This window comes from Thamnophis elegans, chromosome 8 (assembly GCF_009769535.1).
Source record: "Thamnophis elegans isolate rThaEle1 chromosome 8, rThaEle1.pri, whole genome shotgun sequence".
Taxonomy (NCBI): Eukaryota; Metazoa; Chordata; class Lepidosauria; order Squamata; family Colubridae; genus Thamnophis; species Thamnophis elegans.
The window spans coordinates 36,436,214-36,456,705 of NC_045548.1; the positions used below are offsets into that span (position 1 = coordinate 36,436,214).

Genomic DNA, 20,492 nt, shown 5'->3' on the forward strand with positions numbered 1-20,492 from the left:
CCTGTGTGCTGCTTGGGGAATCCAAGCATGGGTTAACTTTGTCCATTAGCCTAGAGACTGAGTTATGCAAATGTTGACCACGCCTCCTCTGACTAGATGGGTCAGTTTTTTAACTCAGTCCAGCCAGAAGAGACGTATACCAATTTTCTCCAGACTAATTGACAAAATTTACTTCATTCTTGGATTCAACAAATTGATGGAAGCGTTTTTAAAACGTTATTACAGGTTTAAAGGGAGAGGCGGCAGTTCGCTGCCAGCCCAGATCCTTCAGAGCCCCTGCAGACTTCGTGCCAGGTAATTATAGGCTCTTGGGAGCCGCTGAGATCGGAGTTAAGCGGCTGCGGCTGCTGGCGTGGGATTGATTTACTGCTGTTCTCGCTGCTCGCGACTGGGCTGTTTCACTGCCACGTTGCCTGACTTGGGAACAGCCCGCCCTTAGCGGCATGGCTTATCCCGCTTTGTTTGCCCGCCGCTCGTTCATGGAGAACGCTGGCGCCGCCAAAGGCATCCATGTTGTGGAGAGCCTGGAAGCGGCTTGTTGGCTACAGCCACTTTTAAACATGGTGCCTAAGTTGCGGTCGCCATTTTGGAGTTGTTTAGCCGCGCGCGGGCGCTCAAGGCAGCCAGAAAAGGGTCCGGATCTCAGGGGGTAGATCGTTCCATAGGGCCAGGGCAGCTACAGAAAAGGCTCTCCCCTGAGGGGCCGCCAGTCGACATTGTGTAGTCAATGGCACCCGGAGAAGGCCCATCCTGGGAGATCTTATCGGACGCTGGGAGGTATGTGGCAGGAGGCGGTCATGGAGATATCCAGGTCCTAGGCCATGTAGGGCTTTAAAGGTGATAACCAGAACCTTGAAGTGTGTTCGGAGACCAATAGGGACCCAGTGCAGCTCGCAGAGGATAGGTGTCACATGGGTATACCTCGGTACACACAGTATCGCTCGCGCGGCTGCATTCTGGACCAATTGTAGTCTCCAAACACTTTTCAGGGGCAGCCCCATATAGAGCGCGTTACAGTAGTCGAATCTTGAGCTGACGAGAGTGTGAGTGACCATTTGGAGTGCCTCCCGGTCCAGATAGGGCCGCAACTGGTGCACCAGGCAAACCTGGGCAAAAGCTCCCCTTGTCACAGCCGACAAATGGTGTTCTAGTGTCAGCTGCGGATCCAGGAGAACACCCAAGTTGCGGGGCCTCTCTGAGGGGTGTAAGATTTCACCCCCTAGGTTTAAAGATGGAATATCTAGACTTTCTTTGGGGACAACATCCATAGCCACTCGGTCTTGTTAGGGTTGAGTGCAAGCTTGTTCATTCCCATCCAGACCCTGACAGCTTCCAGGCACTGGCACATCACTTCCACCGCTTCACTGAGTTGGCACGGGGTGGACAGATACAGCTGGGTATCGTCCGCGTACTGATGGTATTTAGTCCAATGCCGGTGAATGATCTCACCCAGCGGCTTTATGTAGATATTAAATAGGAGGGGGGACAGGACCGAGCCCTGCGGCACCCCGTATTTAAGGAGCCTAGGAGTTGACCTCTGTCCTCCGACCAACACCGACTGCAACCTGCTAGAGAAGTAAGAGGACAACCACCGTAAAACGGTGCCTCCCACTCCCACCTCTTCCAGCCCCCGCAGAAGGATACCATGATCGATGGTATTGAAGGCTGCTGAGAGGTCAAGGAGCACCAGGATAGAGGAATGTCCTCTATCCCTGGCTCACCAGAGATCATTGGTCAGTGTGACCAAAGCGGTTTCGGTGCAGTAACCAGGCCTGAAATCAGACTGAAAGGGATCTAGATAATCCGCTTCATCCAAGGTCCGTCAGAGTTGGAAGGCTACCACCTTCTCAACAACCTTCCCTAAGAAAGGGAGGTTGGAGAGTGGGCGATAGTTTTTAAGGGCAGCTGGGTCCAGAGAAGGCTTCTTAAGGAGGGGTCTTGCCACCGCTTCCTTCAAAGGTTGCGGGAAAGATCCCTCCTGAAGAGAGGTGTTCACAATCCTCTGGATCCAGCCTTGTGTCACCTCCCTGCTGGTTGAAACCAACCAGGAAGGACGCTGGTCCAGTAAACAGGTGGCAGCACTCATCGCTCTCATGGCCTTGTCCACTTCCTCAGGAGTGGCAAGCTGGAACTCACTCCACAAAGTTTGATCAAGGCCCTCCCTCGGCATCTCTGCTGGCACTGCCAAGTGGAGTCCAGGTCCGACCGAATCTGAGCGACTTTGTCCGACAGAAACTGAACAAATTCCTCAGCTCTTCCCTGTAAGGGTTCACCCGCATCCCTCCCTTTCAGGAGGGAGTGGGTTATCCTAAACAGGGCAGCCGAGTGAGATTCTGCGGACGCAATAAGAGTGAAAAAATGAGCACATTTTGCCGCTCGTATCGCCACTAAATAAGTCCTAATAAAGGCTCTTAGTAGTGCTCGGTCGGATTCGGAGTTACTAGCCCTCCAGCGTCGCTCTAGACGTCTCTTTTGGCGCTTCATCTTCCGGAGTTCCTCCGTAAACCAAGGTGCCCTCCTGGATCCACTGCTGCAGAGACGCCGCAAAGGGGCAATCCAATCTAATGCCTCAGCCGCCGCTGTATTCCAGGCAGTGACCAAGGACTCAGCCGGATTGTGGGCAAGGGAGTCAGGTATCTCCCCACGCTCCGTCTGAAATCCCAAACGGTCCATCAGGCGCCTGGGGCAGAACCATTTAATCGGTTCCACCTCCCTGCAGTGGGGGAGTAGCTTCCGAAAATCAAGCCTCAGCAGGAAGTGATCTGACCATGACAAGGGCGAGATCTCTATCCCCTTTAGTTCCAGATCACATCTCCACTGTCCCGAGAGAAACACAAGGTCGAGTGTGTGTCCCGCCACGTGGGTCGGACCCTGAATTACCTGGGTATAGCCCATGGTTGTCATGGAGGCCATGAACTCCTGGCCCCATCAGAGCGTTCGCCAAGAGATGGCAGGTTGAAATCCCCCAGTACTATAAGTCTGGGGAATTCAACCGCCCGTCCGGCTACTGACTCTAGGAGTGCAGGCAGGGCTGTTGTGACGCATCTGGGAGGTAGGTACGTCAGAAACAAGCCCACTTGACCCCCTAGGTCCAACTTCACAAGGAGGGACTCACACCCGACATTCTCTGGAGCAGGGATCCTGTGAGGAGCTAATGACTCCCGGATAATAACTGCAACTCCCCCCCTCCTTTCTCTGGTGTTGTGGCTGGTGGGGCACGTGAAACCCTTCTGGGCACATTTCTGAGAGGGGGACTCCTCCCTCGTGGCCCAGCCAGGTTTCAGTAATACATGCCAGGTCTGCCCCCTCGTCTAATAGTAAGTCCCGGACGAGGGGAGCTTTATGAATCAGAGACCTGGCATTTAGCAACAGCAACCTGAGACCAGGGCCCTGACTTCCCATGTCACCTGGTCCTCGAGTTGAGCTTTCAGGGCCGGAACAAGGGATCGCTGTGACGTAGCGAACCCTCCTTCCCCGGTAATGGCTAGTCCTGTAGCTCCCATCATACCTGCCCCTCCCAGTCGTGACCGCGTCCCCATCCCCGTAGACCCCCCCCTCGCTCCCAAGGCCCCCGTTCTTCTCGGCAGGCCATTCATATCAAACACTCTGGGATGAGAGGTGGATCCAGGCCCCCATCCACTTCTGCTTCTGCACTCAGTGGAGGGGGCTCCAGGCCGCACTCTCAATCGCCTCATACGTACCGACCAGGCATTCTCCACATACATACCCCACTATAGAATTAAAAAGAATACAATAATACAATAAAAAAGAATAAATTAAGCTAATTTAAAAGAACGTAGGATCATTCAGGTTACAAGCATACACACTCCACATACAGAAAAAGTTTGCGCAGATATTAAAAATTGATATTGTGCAAGTAGGTTCGGAAAGTTTGTAAGGCGGAGACATAAGGTTCGAGTCAATGGCCGATCAACGGTGATATAGAGGGAGTGATTCGTCTTCCCTCCCAAAACAGCATGGAGAAGGGGTCAAAGTCTGGGTGGCTGAGGTGGTGTCCCTGGGGCAGTAGTAGGCGGCAGTGGTCGTAACGAAGGAAGGTCGTAAGTCTGGAAGTCCAATGTCCATAAACAGAGAGAGCCAGATGGTAAAGATGGTAAGGAGAGGAGGCCCCGCAGCCGCAAGAAGAAAGCTGTCAGCACTCCTCAATTAGATAATTAGGAAAGGAAAACCACAAGACTCCATTGATAGAAATCAAGTGTACTTTTACTAATTATAAATGATCAGAAGCGTAGCAAAGCGAAGACTGATTATTAAGGCGCGAAAGCAAATGATATATAGAATAACCCATTCCCCACCCCTTGGCATCCCAGTTACAGTCCAATCATAATTCTCCCAAGTGTTAGGTGTGAGATAACTTCGAAAGGCATCACCCAGATGGAATGTCAGTGCCGTTGGCCTTGGTGGGAAACCTCCGCATGTGCAGTAAGACAGGCAGCAGAAACTCCAGAATCTTCCTCCAGCACAATTAGTAATCCCCTCCCAAATACCATGCCCCCCTCCCTGTTTCAATGGCAGCCGAAGCAGCAGCAAAGCAGAGGCTGACATCCGGCCCTCCTCCGGAAAAAGGCGGTCAGGCCTGGAAAACAACAAAACACAAACAAACAGACGAACAACAAAAAACAGAAAAAGAAAAATAGGGGGAGGGAGAAAGTCAGGAAGGAGAGTCAACTAGGGCTTGTCAGGATAAGCAGAATAGAACTGGTGGAGTAGTTGGGGGGCCCGGAGATGGGACTTGTCCACCCACTTGGCATGAGACTGAAGAAAATGCTTCCAAGCCACCAGGTACTGAAGTCGATTCCGCCGTCTTCGAGAGTCCAATATTTCCCGAACCTCAAAATGCTGCTCACCATCAATCAATAGGGGAGCAGGTGGCGGATCCATTGGTGGATGTAAAGATGAAAAAGAAACAGGTTTAATGAGATTAATGTGGAAAACAGGATATACACGGTTGAGGTGCTTGGGTAGCTGTAAGCGAACCGAAACAGGATTGATGACCTTGATTATGGGAAACGGGCCTACATACTTGGGCCCCAACTTTTTTGATTTCTGCGTAGTTTGAAGGAACTTTGTGGATAGATAAACTTGGTCAACCACTTTGTACTGATAAGGTTGAGCACGTTTCTTATCAGCCTGTTTCTTACGCGCGCGATGCTCAGCATCCAAAGTGCGAAGTGCCAAAGGCCAAATATGCCGCAACCGCTCACTCCAGTCGGAGATGGATGAGACCTGTGGTTGCTCAAGAGGAACTTCGGGAATAGGAACAAAGTCCTGGCCAAACACAACACGAAAAGGGGTGAATCCAGTGCTGCTATGTACAGAATTATTATAAGCCACTTCCGCGTGCGGCAACAAGTCCACCCAATCATCTTGCTGGTAATTGATGAAACAACATAAATATTGGTCTAGTACAGAATTAGTCCTCTCGCAAGCCCCATTAGTCTGAGGGTGGTGGGCAGAGCTTAGACCCTGGGCGGAGCCAATGCGCTTAAAAAATTCTTTCCAGAAGACGGAGGTGAATTGGACGCCCCTATCAGAAATGATGCGGTCAGGCACGCCATGCAAACGGTAAACGTGAGGAATGAAAAGTTTAGCGAGTGCCTTCGCAGAAGGAATCCTAGGGCAAGGTATAAAATGAACTTGCTTGGAAAACAAGTCAGTAACCACCCATATGACCATGTGCCCCTGGCTTTCAGGAAGTTCGACAATGAAAACCATAGAAATCTCCTTCCAGGGGGCGACAGGGCGAGCTACAGTCTGGAGTAAACCCTGCGGTTTCCCCGGCGGGCATTTAGCGGCCGCACAAACAGGACAGCTGGCGACATAAAGTTCAATGTCCTTCAAAGATGGCCACCAAAACTGTTGTTTCACAAGATGCAGCGTCTTCACAAATCCAAAGTGCCCTGCCAACTTGGAATCATATGCCCGTTGGAGAACAACGAGACGTAAAGCTTCGCTCCAATCCACGGTAAATCGTCCCTCTGTGTATTCACCTTGATGCTGCTGGAACCAATCATCCTGAGGAAGGACCTTTTCGAGGTCGGAAAGAAAATCTTGAGACACGTCCACCTTAGCGTGTGTCTGTTGCCTAGTAACAACAGGAGCAGCGAGGCTGGACGCAGGAACCACGGGCTGAACAATACTAAGCTTAGAGCAGTTGTATTGAGGGAGTCTCAATACATTTCATCAGCCATGAAATCCCCCCCCCCCAGGATGTACTTAAGTGTGAAATTAAAACGATTGAAATGCTGAGCCCAGCGCATCTGCTTAGGGGAGAGTCGCCTGGGAGTCCTCAAACCTTCCAAGTTCTTATGGTCAGTCCACACCTCAAACGGGTGCTTAGCACCCTCCAGCAAGTGGCGCCAACGTACAGCAAATGCTTCTTTCTCCCAGATCGCCCAACATCTCTCTGTGTGAGTTTACGAGAGGTGTAGGCACAAGGTTATAAATTACCTTGGTCGTTAGTCTGAAGCAAAACGCCTCCCACCGCCACGTCGCTAGCATCAGCTTGAACGACAAAGGGCTTGTCCATCTCCGGATGCTTCAGAACTGGCTCCTTGGCGAAAAGCTGTTTCAACTTTTCAAAAGCAGCTTGACACTCCATGGTCCAATTCAACGGCTTGCTAGGCTTGGGTTTCGGCCCACCTTTGGACTTCAACAAATTAGTGATTGGAAGTGCAATTTTGGCAAAAGAAGGGGTGAACTGACAATAGAAATTGGCAAAACCCAGAAATTTCTGTAATTGTCTACGTGTACGGGGAGCCTCCCACTCAGTGACCGCCTTGACCTTAGCGGGGTCCATCTCCACCCCTGCATGGGAGATACGATACCCGATACTCCTGGTGAAACTCACATTTGGATAGCTTGGCATAAAGTTCCGCGGCTCGGACTTCTTTAGGACAGTGCGGACCAACTTGACATTTTTCTCATGTGTTTGTGTGTAAATAAGGATATCATCCAGATATACGATAACGCCCTTGTAGAGGTGGTCATGCAAAACCTCATTAATAAATTGCATGAAAACTGCAGGTGCCCCCTGCAGGCCAAAGGGCATTACACAGAACTGGAAGCAACCCAGGGGACAGTTGAAAGCCGTCTTCCACTCATCCCCTTCCTTTATTCGGACCCTATAGTATGCTTCCCGTAACTCCAGTTTAGTAAAAATGCGGCCTTTCCCCAGTTGGGCCAGCATGTCCTTCATCAGAGGCAAAGGGTAGAGATTTTGAGAAGAGATTGAATTAAGGTTTTTAAAGTTCACACACAAACAAAGAGAGCCATCTTTCTTCACTCTGAATAGTACAGAGGCTGCTACCTTGGGTCTGGCTGGTTCAATGAAGCCCCTTTGCAAGTTCTTGTCAATAAACTTCCTCATTTCCTCCATCTTCCTTGGGGACATAGAATATATTTGGGGTTTTGGAAGCGGTACTCCAGGCAAAGTTTTGATGGAGCAATCAGTGGGTCTGTGGGGAGGAAGCTTATCTGAAGATTTTTCACTAAAAAACCCCCTTAGGTCCCAATACTCTTTCGGAATCTTTTCTTCCCCTTCAATTCTTTCCTGGCCCCTGGCGGCCAAAGCGGGGTTGGAGCCAGCAGGCTCAGGGGCATCGGCCTCCCCGTCTGGGGCTGTGCTGGTCCGAATACGCAGCCACCCCTCCCTCCAGTTAATGCGAGGGTTCCATTTACGAAGCCAGGGGAGTCCCAAAATAAGGGGTCTGTCCATCCCAGGCGCCACAATAAAAGAAATCAATTCTAAATGGGTGCCCATTTTCATCTCTAGAGGTTCAGTGTAAAAATGGGCTGCCCCCCCCCCCGCAATGGATCCATCGATTTGGCAAAAAACAATAGGGGTTTTTAAAGTCCTCAATTTCAAGCCCAGTTTTTCAACCATTGCTGGATTAATCATACATCTAGAACAGCCTGGGTCGAGTAGAGCGGAAAGCCGCTCCGTCTCCCCACCAGATGGCACCCTTAATTCAATTGGGATCAACATGGGGCCTTTATTAGAACTCACGCAACAAGGCGAGCCGTGGTGGTCACATCAGCTTCCTCCTCCACCTCCGGCTGGAAACGCTGGGGGGGTATTTTCAGCAGCGAACGCAGCCTCCTTCTTCCCCGGGGCCTTGCTTGCCTTCCCTTTCCTCTTGGCAGGGGGTGGGGCGGTTGGAGGAAGTTTAACGCGGCAATCCATGGCTCGATGGCCTCCTTTCCCACAACGGAGGCACGTGAAAGGCTTGGCCTTATCGGCAGGGCTTCCCTTCATCCCTGATGCGGAATGGGGCCCTTTGAGCTGGGGGGGGGATCTCTCTGCTTTTTCCTCTTTTGCACGTTGAAGTCTAATCAAGTCTAGCTCAACATCTGCTGTATTTTCATAGCAAGTAACAACTTGCTCAGGAAGGTGTCTGTTAACGCATTGTTGGTAAATGTCCTCATTTAATCCCAATGCAAACTGATTTGGGAGCGCCTCTCCAGACCAACCCCTCATATACGATGAAAGCTGTTGAAACTCCTGAACATATTCAGCCACCGGCCTATTTCCCTGCTTTAGGGCCATAAAATTCACCTTCCCTCGTTCCTCAAATCAGCGGGTCATCAAACCTCCTCTTAAGTGTGTGTTTGAGTTTGAGTTTTATTTCATTTATATGCCGCCCTTTTCCCTAAGGGGACTCAGGGCGGCTCACAACTCAAAAAGGGAAGGGGGGATACAAACAGTTTAACAAGAACACAAAACTATACATAGTTAAAAAGCACAACAATCATACCATTCGAGATAGGGGGCAGCGGATCTTTAGCCCCAGGCCTGTCGGAACAGCCAGGTTTTAAGGGCTATGCGGAAGGCCTGGAGGGTGGTGAGGGTACGAATCTCCATGGGGAGTTCGTTCCAGAGGGTCGGAGCAGCCACAGAGAAGGCTCTCCTCCGGGTAGTCGCCAGTCGACACTGGCCGGCGGATGGAATTCGGAGGAGGCCTAGTCTGTGGGATCTAATTGGTCTAGTGGAGGTAATTGGCAGTAGGCGGTCTCTCAAGTACCCAGGTCCAATACCATGAAGGGCTTTATAAGTGATGACTAGCGCCTTGAAGCGTATCGGGAGACCAATAGGCAGCCAGTGCAGCTCGCGGAGGATAGGTGTTACGTGGGTGAATGCGCGGCTGCATTCTGGACAAGCTGAAGTCGCCAAATACTCTTCAAGGGCTGCCCCATGTAGAGCACGTTGCAGTAGTCCAGTCTGGAGGTCACAAGGGCACGAGTGACTGTTGTGAGAGCCTCCCGGTTCAGGTAGGGACGCAACTGGTGCACCAGGCGAACCTGGGCAAATGCCCCCCTGGTCACAGCTGACAAGTGGTGTTCAAAAGTCAGCTGTGGGTCCAGGAGGACTCCCAAGTTGCGGACCCTGTCTGAGGGGCGTACTGTTTGACCCCCCAGCCTGAGAGATGGAACACTTGGCCAATTAGTAGGAGGGAAGCACAGCAGCCACTCGGTCTTATCTGGATTGAGTACAAGCTTGTTAACCCTCATCCAGTCCCTAACAGCCTCGAGGCCCTGGCACATCACGTCAATCGCTTCATTGAGTTGGCATGAGGCGGACAGATACAGCTGCGTATCGTCCGCATACTGGTGGTATTTTATCCCGTGCCGTCGAATGATCTCATCCAGCGGTTTCATGTAGATATTAAATAGGAGGGGGGACAGGACCGAACCCTGCGGCACCCCACACGTTAGGGGCCTAGGGGTCGATCTCTGCCCTCCGACCAACACCGACTGCGACCTGTCCGAGAGGTAAGAGGAGAACCACCGTAGAACAGTGCCTCCCACCCCCATCTCCCGCAGTCGTCGCAGAAGGATACCATGGTCGATGGTATCGAAAGCCGCAGAGAGGTCAAGGAGCACTAGGATGGAGGCATGACTTCCATCCCTGGCTCTCCAGAGATCATCAATCAATGTGACCAAAGCGGTGCAGCCATAAAGTCATCAAAATTCCCCAGGAGAGGGGAATTACATTGGTGTAAGCTCACCATCCAATCGGCCGCTTTTTCTTCCAAAGAAAGTGAAACCATTCGCACCTTCATCTCATCTGATTCTAAATGTGGGCCATATATTTCCATGTAGTTGCAAATCTGAATGACGAAAAGACCCAACCTCTTCGTATCACTGTTATATTTTACTGGTAAGGGAGGGACTTTTGCCATTCTGCGTCTTCTGGGGGACCCCCCTACTCTAGCAGCAGCCCTGGCTGGAAGGGGGGAAGGCTGTTTCTGGGTTTGCTTGCTCCCATCCCCCCTCGGCCTCTTCACCCTCCATAAATTTATGCATGGAGTACCTTTGTTCAAATTCTTCCGTTTGCTCCCTTTCCATCGCTCTCCCTCGGGTCTTTCGCTCGGTCATAGCTTCTTCCCAGTCCGCTGGTTTTTTCTTTTGGTTTCTTCTGGTAACTCCTGCATCCAAATTCTCAGAATCCTCTTTTTGCCCCACTCCCAAAGTCCATCGGGGCCGAACCGTAGGCTCCTCTACCCTTAGGCCAGCTAGCCTTTCAGGTAAAGTTGGTTCTGCAGTTTCTCTTTCAATCTCCTCATCATCGCTCGCTTGCAATGACATTTTCTCCATTCCTTCTTTTGAGTACACCCCCCACGGTAGGTTGAAAACTTCTGGTGGGGTGTGAGTGAGTCTTCGCTTACTGTCAGCACTCCTCCATTAGATAATTAGGAAAGGAAAACCACGAGACTCCATTGATAGAAATCAAGCGTACTTTTACTAATTATAAATGATTAGAAGCGTAGCAAAGCGAAGACTGATTATTTAGGCGCGAAAGCAAATGATACATAGAATAACCCATTCCCCACTCCTTGGCATCCCAGTTACAGTCCAATAATAATTCTCCCAAGTGTCAGGTGTGAGATAACTTCAAAAGGCATCATCAAGATGGAATGTCGGTGCCGTTGGCCTTGGCGGGAAACCTCCACATGCGCAGTAAGACAGGCAGCAGAAACTCCAGATTCTTCCTCCAGAACAATTAGTAATCCCCTCCCAAATACCATGCCCCCCCTCCCCGTTTCAATGGCAGCCGAAGCAGCAGCAAAGCAGAGGCTGACAAAAGCGGAGGAGAGGCCACGCCACAGAGAAGGCCCAATCGAATGGAGCGGGGGGGCGTACAAAAGGTGACCAACAAAGTCAGCTGTCCACTTCCGTCCAGCGCCGCAGCAAATCGACCACCCCACTCTCTGAAAACGACGACAGATTGGTGTAACTCCAAGGTCTTCTCCCTGTCGTGGAAATAAGGACAGAAGCCGCCAGGACCGCCACAAGCCGATGGGGCGATGGGGGGGGGGGCTTGGGGGGGCCGTGGCAGTGGCAACAAAGCCAGCCGCCCGATTTCGTTCAGCGCCATTCGGACCAGCCACCTCCCCTCTGGCACGATGGTATCTAATGTAGTCCAAGGCTCTCCCGAGTCCAGAGAATAAAACCAAAGGACGGCGTTGTTAGAGGCCGCTGGGAGCGGCGCCGTCAGGGCGGAGCCGCCATCTTCGCCGCCAGAGCAAAGAGAACCACTGAAGCAACCGTGCAGGCTGGGAACCAGCCAAGAGCGGTGACCCCCTAGCTGACCGCCTGCTCGAGTCCCCTGGGTCATGCTCTACCATTGGGACCCCTTCCCGTATGGACTCGCAGCTAAAACGGTAATGTTTTTAGCATTTTTTTCCACTTACCTAGCCGGAGCAAGAAGGCTGACGACCATTTGCAACTTGCACATGCGCAGAAGCCCTCTAATGATTCCCAACCCCCTGCTCCGACGGGGGTTAGCTCGAGGCCCGGCACGGCTGCTACCAGAGCCCCCAGTCAAAGGCCCAGGGACACATCCGGAGCTTCGGATAGGGCCCACAGGCAAAAAGAGAAGCCCAAGACAGCGGCTAAGGCTGCTGGGGAGGCTAGCAATTCACCCCCAGTGTTACTCCCTCAATGTAGTTCTCCAGCCCCTCCGCTGTGCCCAACAGGGAACCAGAGCTGGTCACCGGATCTTGCCCTGCCCCAGGTTTCTGATGCTGGGGAGGGAATGTTGGGGCCCCAACCCACTCTGATTCTTTCGGAAGCCAGCGCAGCTTCACTCCACGCGATCCCACGTGCTGGGCCTTCTGCTATCTTTACCCTTACTGCTGCAGGCCTGAGGCCTGCGGAAGGCCAGGATCTAGGCCTCCCCCCTGATCTCTATCAGATGATTTCTACTGTGATTGCTAGGGGTGTAGATGCTGAACTGCATAGCAGAGCTCAGGCCCCTGCAGCCCCCAGTACCCTGAGTGGGCCTACTTCCCAGGCCCTGCAGATGAATCTCCCAGATCTCCAGGCAGGCCCCTCCTCACCTCCCCCCTCAGTCTATAGTGAGGATTCGGCCTTGGTGGAAGAAGGGGAAGTGATAGACAGGAATTTCTCTGATGATGAAGGTTTGATCTTCGATCAACCTAATTCCTCTGGATTATTTCGCCCCACGCTGTTCAAGTCTTTATTATATAAAACTAAGACTACCACTCACATGGGGGAGGCGGCCTCTAAGGATAGCACTGCAGTTGGCCTGGATCCAACTGAACACCTTTTTGCTGAGCCAGTTTCATTGCAGGTTATTCCCTCCCCCAAACTTTTTCTAGATTTTGTCCAAAAGCAGTGGGATCAACCGACTGCAGTTGCCCCACCAAGCACTGGGGACAGGAAGTTGTACACTTCCACTCCGGAACTGGAGGGTATTCTGTAATTCCCGACTGTGGATCCACCCGTGGCTACTCTAGCTTCCCCAGCTTTAATCCCATCAGAAATTTCTGAAGGCTGAGGACCGTAAGGCCGAAACAGTCATTTGTAAGGCCCATCAGGCTGTGGCCTGGGCCCTCCATGCTGCTACTGCAGTGTCCTTCTTTAATAGGACTTCCTTGGTCTGGCTTAAGCAGTTACAGGATAGACTTGCCCCTGAGGATGCACTTCTTCACCAAGATGTTACCAAACTGATGGCAGCCCTGGAATTCTCGGTGGATGCCACTCTTAATGCAGCAAAATTTGCCTCCCGGGCTGTGGTTTCCAATGTGGCGTCCTGGCGTCTGCTATGGGTTCACCATTGGCAGGCTGACGTTAAATCCAAGTGGCGCCTTGCTTCCACCCCCTTCAAAGGTGGGGCCTTGTTTGGGTCTGTACTCGACCCAATTCTCATAGAGACAAGGGATAAACGCAAGGTCCTCCCTTCCACTGGAGGGTGCTCCAATAGATGGCAACAACCTTACAATAGGCGCCAGCCCTTTTGGGATGGTGATTCTGGGTTCACCAACCCCCCCTACGTTCCCCACTACAACAGGGCCTTTACCCAGCCACAGGACCGCGGTCAGGACTGCACAAGGGCCAGAAATAGGGGTCGCCAGCAGAACCAGGCGCACTCCCAGAAACGAAGGCCATTCTGTGGGACTGGCAACTGGTCCTTTCGGAGGTACCAGTGACTCACAAAGGGAAGAACCCATGGGTGGGCATCTCCTGGCCTTCGCCCATCAGTGGGCAGAGACCACGTCCGACGCCTGGGCCTTCCAGGTCGTGAGGCTGGGCCTCACTCTGGAATTTCTCTCCATCCCCCCGAGACAATTCATCAGATGCCCTGTGCCCAGATGATCAATGAAAAGGCGTCTCATGGACACCGAAATACAGCATCTCATTTCCATCAACGCCATAGAGCAGGTTCCAAAAGGCCAGGAAGGACTAGGGTTTTATTCCATCTTATTCCTAGTGCCCAAGAACTTGGGGGGATGGCGGGCCATTCTAGATTTGAAAAGACTCAATCGGTACATCAAGTATCAAAGGTTCAAGATGCAATCCTTAAAAAGCATCTTGGCATCCATTCGCCAAGGCGACATGATGACATCAGTCGACATCAAGGAGGCGTACCTCCATGTGCCTATCCATCCGGCACATCGGAGGTTCCTACACTTTCACGTTGCTGGTTGCCACTTTCAGTACCGAGCCTTGCCCTTCAGCCTGTCATCGGCCCCTCACACCTTTACCAAACTCTTGGCGGTGGTGGCAGCGTCACTTCGCTCAGTCCTGGTGAGAGTAAATTGTTACCTAGACCAGTGTTTTTCAACCACTGTGCCGCGGCACACTAGTGTGCCGTGACATAGTGTAAGGTGTGCCGTGGGAAAAACACCTTATATATAGTCAATATAGGCACAGAGTTAAAAATTTTTAACATTTTCTAGTGGTGGTGTGCCTCGTGATTTTTTTCATGAAAAAAGTGTGCCTTTGCACAAAAAAGGTTGAAAAACACTGACCTAGACGACATCTTGGTGCTATCTCCATCTCGGGACCAGGCCCTATGGGATCTACAGGTAACAATGGACTCTCTGTGGAGTCATGGCTTCGTCCTGAACATCCCCAAGAGTCACCTGCAGCCAACCATGTCGTTGCTCCACCTGGGGACCATCATCAATTCCATCACATGCGAGGTCTCCCTGTGTCTGGAAAGGTGTCAGAGCATCCAACGCTTGGCAGCCCAGGTGTTATCTCAGAGACTTTTACCATTGGCTGCGCTCTCCCAACTACTTGGGAAAATGATTTCCTGCATAAACATTGTCCCCTGGGCCAGATTCCATGCACGCCCATTGCAATGGTTCCTGCTTCCCTTTCAGAGGGCACACACCAGCCATTCCCAGATCAAGGTGCGGCTTCCACCCAAACCTCTCCAATCCCTTCGGTGGTGGACGTCCTCCAAACTCCTCAAAGGGTGCCCGTTCAAGGAACCGAACCGCATCCAAATTACGACAGATGCCAGTCTATTCAGGTGGGGGGCCCATGCCTGGATCGAGTTGCACAGGGCCGCTGGTCAGATCGAGAACTGGGGAACAGCATAAATTGGCTGGAGCTCCGGGCCATCTGCCTGGCCCTCCAGGAGTTCAGGGACATAGTGTCAAACCACCACATTGTAATCCTGACCAACAATGTGGCCTCCAAGGCCCGTGTCAACCGCCAAGGGGGCACCCACTCCAGGGCCCTGATGCTGGAGGTGGAGAAACTACATCACTGGGTGGAGAACAGATTATTGTCGCTTTGGGCGGAACACATATCGGGCGATTCCAACACTCAGGCGGACTGGCTGAGCAGAGCCATGGTGGACCAAGCGGAGTGGCAACTCCACCCCGACCTCTTTCGAGAGCTCTCTCGCCAGTTCGGCCATCCCGAAGTGGACCTGTTCGTGCAGCCTTACAACATGCAACTACCACGATTTTACTCCAGGTACGTGACACCCGGGGCGGAGAGAGTGGATGCCCTACGCAGCCCGTGGCTGGCCGGCCTCCTTTACGCCTTCCCACCACTCCCAATTCTCCTGCTGGTCATCCAAAAGATTCTGATGGAGCAAGCGGAAGTCCTGTTGGTGGCTCCGATGTGATCCCGGCGTCCCTGGTACGCAGACCTTGTGCACCTGTCGATCTCACGTCCGTGGAGGATTCCGGACAACCAGATTCAGCTCAACCAGGGAGCTCTCATCCACCCAAACCCCCAGCTGCTGCAGTTAGCCGTGTGGCACGTGAGCAGGCTATTCTAACCGGACTTCACTACTCAAGTAAGGTCCTTGACACTATTCAAGCGGCCCGTCATCCATCTACTACTCGTATTTACGAGGGCACCTGCCAGACCTTCTCCAGGTGGTGCCACCGCACCGGGGCCGACCCTCTCAAGGCTTTGGTGCCCCAAGTCTTGGACTTTTTATAAACCGGACTTGACAAGGTTTTAGCACCCAACACACTTCGCAGGCAGGTTGCGACCTTAGCCACGGTAATTGGGGGCGGCCAGGGTCGTTCATTGTCTCAACACTCACGAGTCAAGTCCTTTTTGAAAGGTGCTGCTAAGGGACTTGACATTAGTGCTCAAGGCTCTTATGGCCTCTCCATTCGAGCCTATTACATCCATCAGCCTTCGGTTATTGACTCTTAAGACTGTGTTTTTGGTAGCTATTACATCGGCCAGAAGAGTGTCCGAATTGGCAGCACTGTCAGTTCAAGCGGATCTCTGCATATTCCATCCCAACAGAGTCGTCCTCCGTTTGGACCCGGTTTTCCTGCCAAAAATCAACATGTTATTCCACAGGGCTCAGGAGCTCATCCTTCCAGATTTCTGCCCCAGCCCTTCCCATCCACAGGAACGCCAGTGGCACCACCTGGATGTGCGCAGGACTCTTCGACGCTATGTGAAGCGCACAGCGTCCTTCAGACGGTCGGAAGCGCTTTTTGTATCCTTTCAACCATCATCCATGGGGCAGAAGGTGTCTTCCCATACCATCGGCCAATGGTTAAAGGCGTGCATCCCTCTTGCTTATGACAGCCAATCCCGACCGGTTCCCAGGTGCATCACCCCTCACTCTACCAGGAGTGCGGCCACCACAGCGGCCTGGGCCACTCAAGCCTCAGTGGAAGAGATTTGCAGAGCGGCTACCTGGCCGTCACCATCACCATTCATCAGACACCACAAGGTTGACGTGTATGCCTCAGCTGAGGCTTCCTTTCGGTAGCGAGTATTGCAACGGGTGCTCCCCTCTATAGGGGACCCTGGCCAGCCTAGCTCCCGCCCAGCCTCTTAATTGCTTTGGCATTTCCCATGCTTGGATTCCCCAAGCAGCACACAGGAGAACGACCGTTGACTTACCTGAACGGTCCTTCTATGTGTGCTGCGAGGGGAATCCAAACCCGCCTGCAGCTTCGGCTGGCCAGGGCTATCTTAAGACCTTGACTCGATGACTTCTTTATCTGACTACTGACTTGACTTTACTCTGGACATGACAAGACTTGTTTGGCTATGGCCATCATTGATATTGTTACACATCATAACCGGCTGACTTCGTACAAAACTGACTCATCCAGTCAGAGGAGGCGTGGTCAACATTTGCATAACTCAGTCTCTAGGCTAATGGACAAAGTTAACCCATGCTTGGATTCCCCTCGCAGCACACATAGAAGGACCGTTCAGGTAAGTCAACGGTCGTTCCATAAATATTTAAAGGTGAGATAAATCATTGATCTCGTATATATTGAAAATTATATGAATAATACGATTTATATTGTTTCCTGATTGCTTATTTGTACCCTATGACTATCACTGTGCTGTACCTTATGATTTTTGACGAATGTATCTTGCCTTTTTATATACACTGAGAGTATATGCACTAAAGACAAGTTCCTTGTGTGTCCAATCACACTTGGCCAATAAAGAATTCTATTCTATTCTATTCTATTCTATTCTATTGTAATATCATTCCCCACAAAATGGATGAGGGTAAAAAACTTAGCCATTGTTTGTTTGGATTGAATAGTAGAACTGGTGTTTTTTATATTTGTATTCTCCTTCTCATTAATATCTTATCTAAAATGTTTAATCCATGTACATAATATATACAAACAATATTATAACCTTTTCTTCTCCACTAGGCATATGTGGATATGAGGAAAGTTGGGAGTGGAAAAGGGATGATTTCAGCATATCCCAGGCAACTAGAATCATTGATTCGTTTGGCTGAAGCTCATGCTAAAGTGCGTTTTTCTGCAAAGGTGGAAACAATAGATGTAGAAGAAGCAAAACGTCTTCATCGTGAGGCTTTAAAGCAATCTGCCACTGATCCAAGGACTGGAATTGTGGACATATCTATTCTTACAACAGGTCTTCATATAATAATACATGTTCTCTCCTTGCTTAAATGTGTATAAACATTTCCACATGATGATAACACTAAAATGCTGATGCCATAATCTCAATACAGTTCTGTATGTAGTATTAGAATGTTGTGTAGAATCCTCTTTCTATGTTTTTTTTCTATTTTTGCTCTTCAAGGAATGAGTGCCACGGCCCGTAAGCGCAAAGAAGAATTGGCTCAAGCTTTGAAGAAACTTATTCAGTCCAAGGGTAAAACACCAGCTCTAAAATATCAACAACTCTTTGATGATCTTCGTGCACAATCTGAAACAGTAAGTTTGATACAGGCTTAAGATTTTATATAGTTTATCTATATCCGACAAGGCACTTCTATTTATTTTAAAATGTTTTGTCTTCACTTTTATTATTTATTTCATAGCTACTGAAAAGCCATAACTACTAATCAAATAAAATACTATGTCTTATCTTTCTATAAGAATATGCATTTTTCATAGGAAGCCAGAAAATGCAAAAGACAGTGTGCATGTTTTGAAGAGCAATAGTGATCTGGTTGTGACCATTTTATCTGCAGAAATTGGAGAACAAAGTTATTTTAGAATACCTTTTCTTGTCTGGTTCTCTCTGTTGGATTACAATTCCAGCATGGGATGTGATTTACAGCATGTATAGGATAATATCAGATTGGAGAAAGCTAAGTTGCCAAGATTGATCATGTTTTTCAGAAAGTTTTATCAGTAATATTTCAGGAAGTATTCAAATAATGGTCCTAGATATCCAGATCTATTATATAATTTCTAGATTGTATGTACATTTGAATTATAGTTGAAAAATCTTGAACTTGAAATCAGTGAAGGAAAACTGATGGGAGATAAAGGAATGCTTGCTGATATTATGCTGGTTAATTGAAAGTCATATTTGTTCATTTCAATTTTTTTCTTCAAGGCTATCACTAAAGAAATGTTTGAAGAAGCACTTCATGCATTGACTGATGATGATTTCTTGACTGTAACTGGGAGGACTGTGAGATTACTTTAATTCAAATCATCATTTTGCAATAATTAAAAATACTGTTTAACAGAGGCTGTCAACATCACCACTGATGTTTCATATCTAAAGTTTAATTTTTTAAAAAAATGTAAATACTTAAAGCACAGTAGATTTTATCTTCATGAATATATTTCTTTAAACTGAATAAATGCTATACATTTAAACACCAGGAGTACTAGAGAATTAGAATTCAAAGATTGTTGAAATAATATTACACTCATTATTGCATACAAATTTTAAATATTGTTACAATAAAAAAATCAATCTGTTTCACAAACTTCAAGTAGTTGTGTCTGTTTGGTCGAAATACAGTAGTTCATTTTTTATTCTTTATAATTTCATGTTTAGAAAGCAAACAATTCAGGTGGAAGACAGTGAGGCTTGCCTTTTTCTTTTAAAAAGCTTTATGTGTATAGTGGACAAAACTTCTAACTTAATTTTCCAACTGTGAATATTTATAAGCTCACTTACTTTTGCATAAATAGTTTTGGTAGCCCGCATAAATTGTTATTGTTCTGAACTATTGGAATACTACATCAACATATGAAAGATAACTTAATATTTTGAGGAGCAAATTATTGTTTTGTGTTTTGATTCCTCCAAAAGGACTTTGTTCTGAGTTGCAGAATCGGAAATTATTTTAATCTTTTCAGTATAGCAAATTGATGCCCTACTCTTTGCCTTTATCAATAGGCCAAATTTAATTCAACTTCTAAGTAAGCTTATATAATATTTTTATAAATGCTGTAGGTATACAGAATATAGGACACATAGTATATGATAGCATTGAAAGTCATGTGATGTAGTCATGTGATTGGACTGATATTTAGCCATGGGGATTTTACCAGTACGTTGTAAACTGAAAATCAAGTGGCCAGAATTCATTCAAAGTGAAATTAAGATGCCAGTATTTAAATATAAAGCATAAAGCTTTGCTGGAGGGGCGGGAGGGAGAGGAGGTAGGCTTCAAAGAAACTAACAACAGGAACTAGCACAGAGGCTTTGAAACTGAGTCAGAGCCATATAACAATCATTGAAAGGTCTATTCCGAATTGTCACTAATATGTCAGTTCATAAAGGAGCTCCAAGCTGACTAGGATAATTTATCAACACAACCTGATTAATACACGACAGAATTGTATAACTGAATAAACATTCAGGTCAAATGTAGGTAAGGAAGTACTCTAAATGTTCTCTGTTCAAGCATTTGGAAACCAAGAGTCAGCATTGTACCTGGAAATAAATAGTCATTTTAAATTAAATCACAAAGAAAAATGTAGAAAACAAAGGAGAAAGTCCATTACCAAAGTGATGAGCAGATAAACAGTGCAGAAGACCAGAGGAGGAGAGAGGGGTGCAAAAGCATCTCAGACACTCCAAAATTCCCACGAAGTTAAAAAAGGCAGAGAAGTAAATTCAGACTTAAAGGACTCTGTTGCTATATCCAATCTTTAAATAGTTTTAGGCAAACCTGGCATTTGTTCCTTGGCTTGGTCAAATTACAACTGCTTTTTAGTACCTCATAAAGAATGACTAACTTGATTCATATTAGAAACAAATGCCACACTAGAATGTTAAGTAATCAATAATACTAATCAGATGGTAGGAGCCCCTGTGGATTCTACTCTGCTAGTTGTCGGCTAAAGGGGGCAGTGCTCATCTCCATTTCAAGGCCATGGAGCCAGTGCTGTCTGAAGACATTTCTTGGTCATATGGCCAGCATATGTCACAGAGAGATGTTCATTTCCCTCTGAAGTACCTATATCTACTTGCATTTA

General features: G+C 48.9%; 1 protein-coding gene across 1 annotated transcript in view; it reads left to right on the plus strand.

Annotated features, from left to right (window-relative positions):
* MCM4 (minichromosome maintenance complex component 4) overlaps positions 1-18,719 on the plus strand; it is a 33,023-nt gene extending 14,304 nt beyond the window's left edge. The window contains exons 15-17 of the mRNA XM_032222954.1: positions 17,445-17,673; positions 17,845-17,978; positions 18,610-18,719. Coding sequence (XP_032078845.1) covers positions 17,445-17,673; positions 17,845-17,978; positions 18,610-18,702 — 456 coding nt within the window. The 3' untranslated portion in view covers positions 18,703-18,719. The remainder of the gene's footprint in view (positions 1-17,444; positions 17,674-17,844; positions 17,979-18,609) is intronic.
* The last annotated feature ends 1,773 nt before the right edge of the window (positions 18,720-20,492 follow it).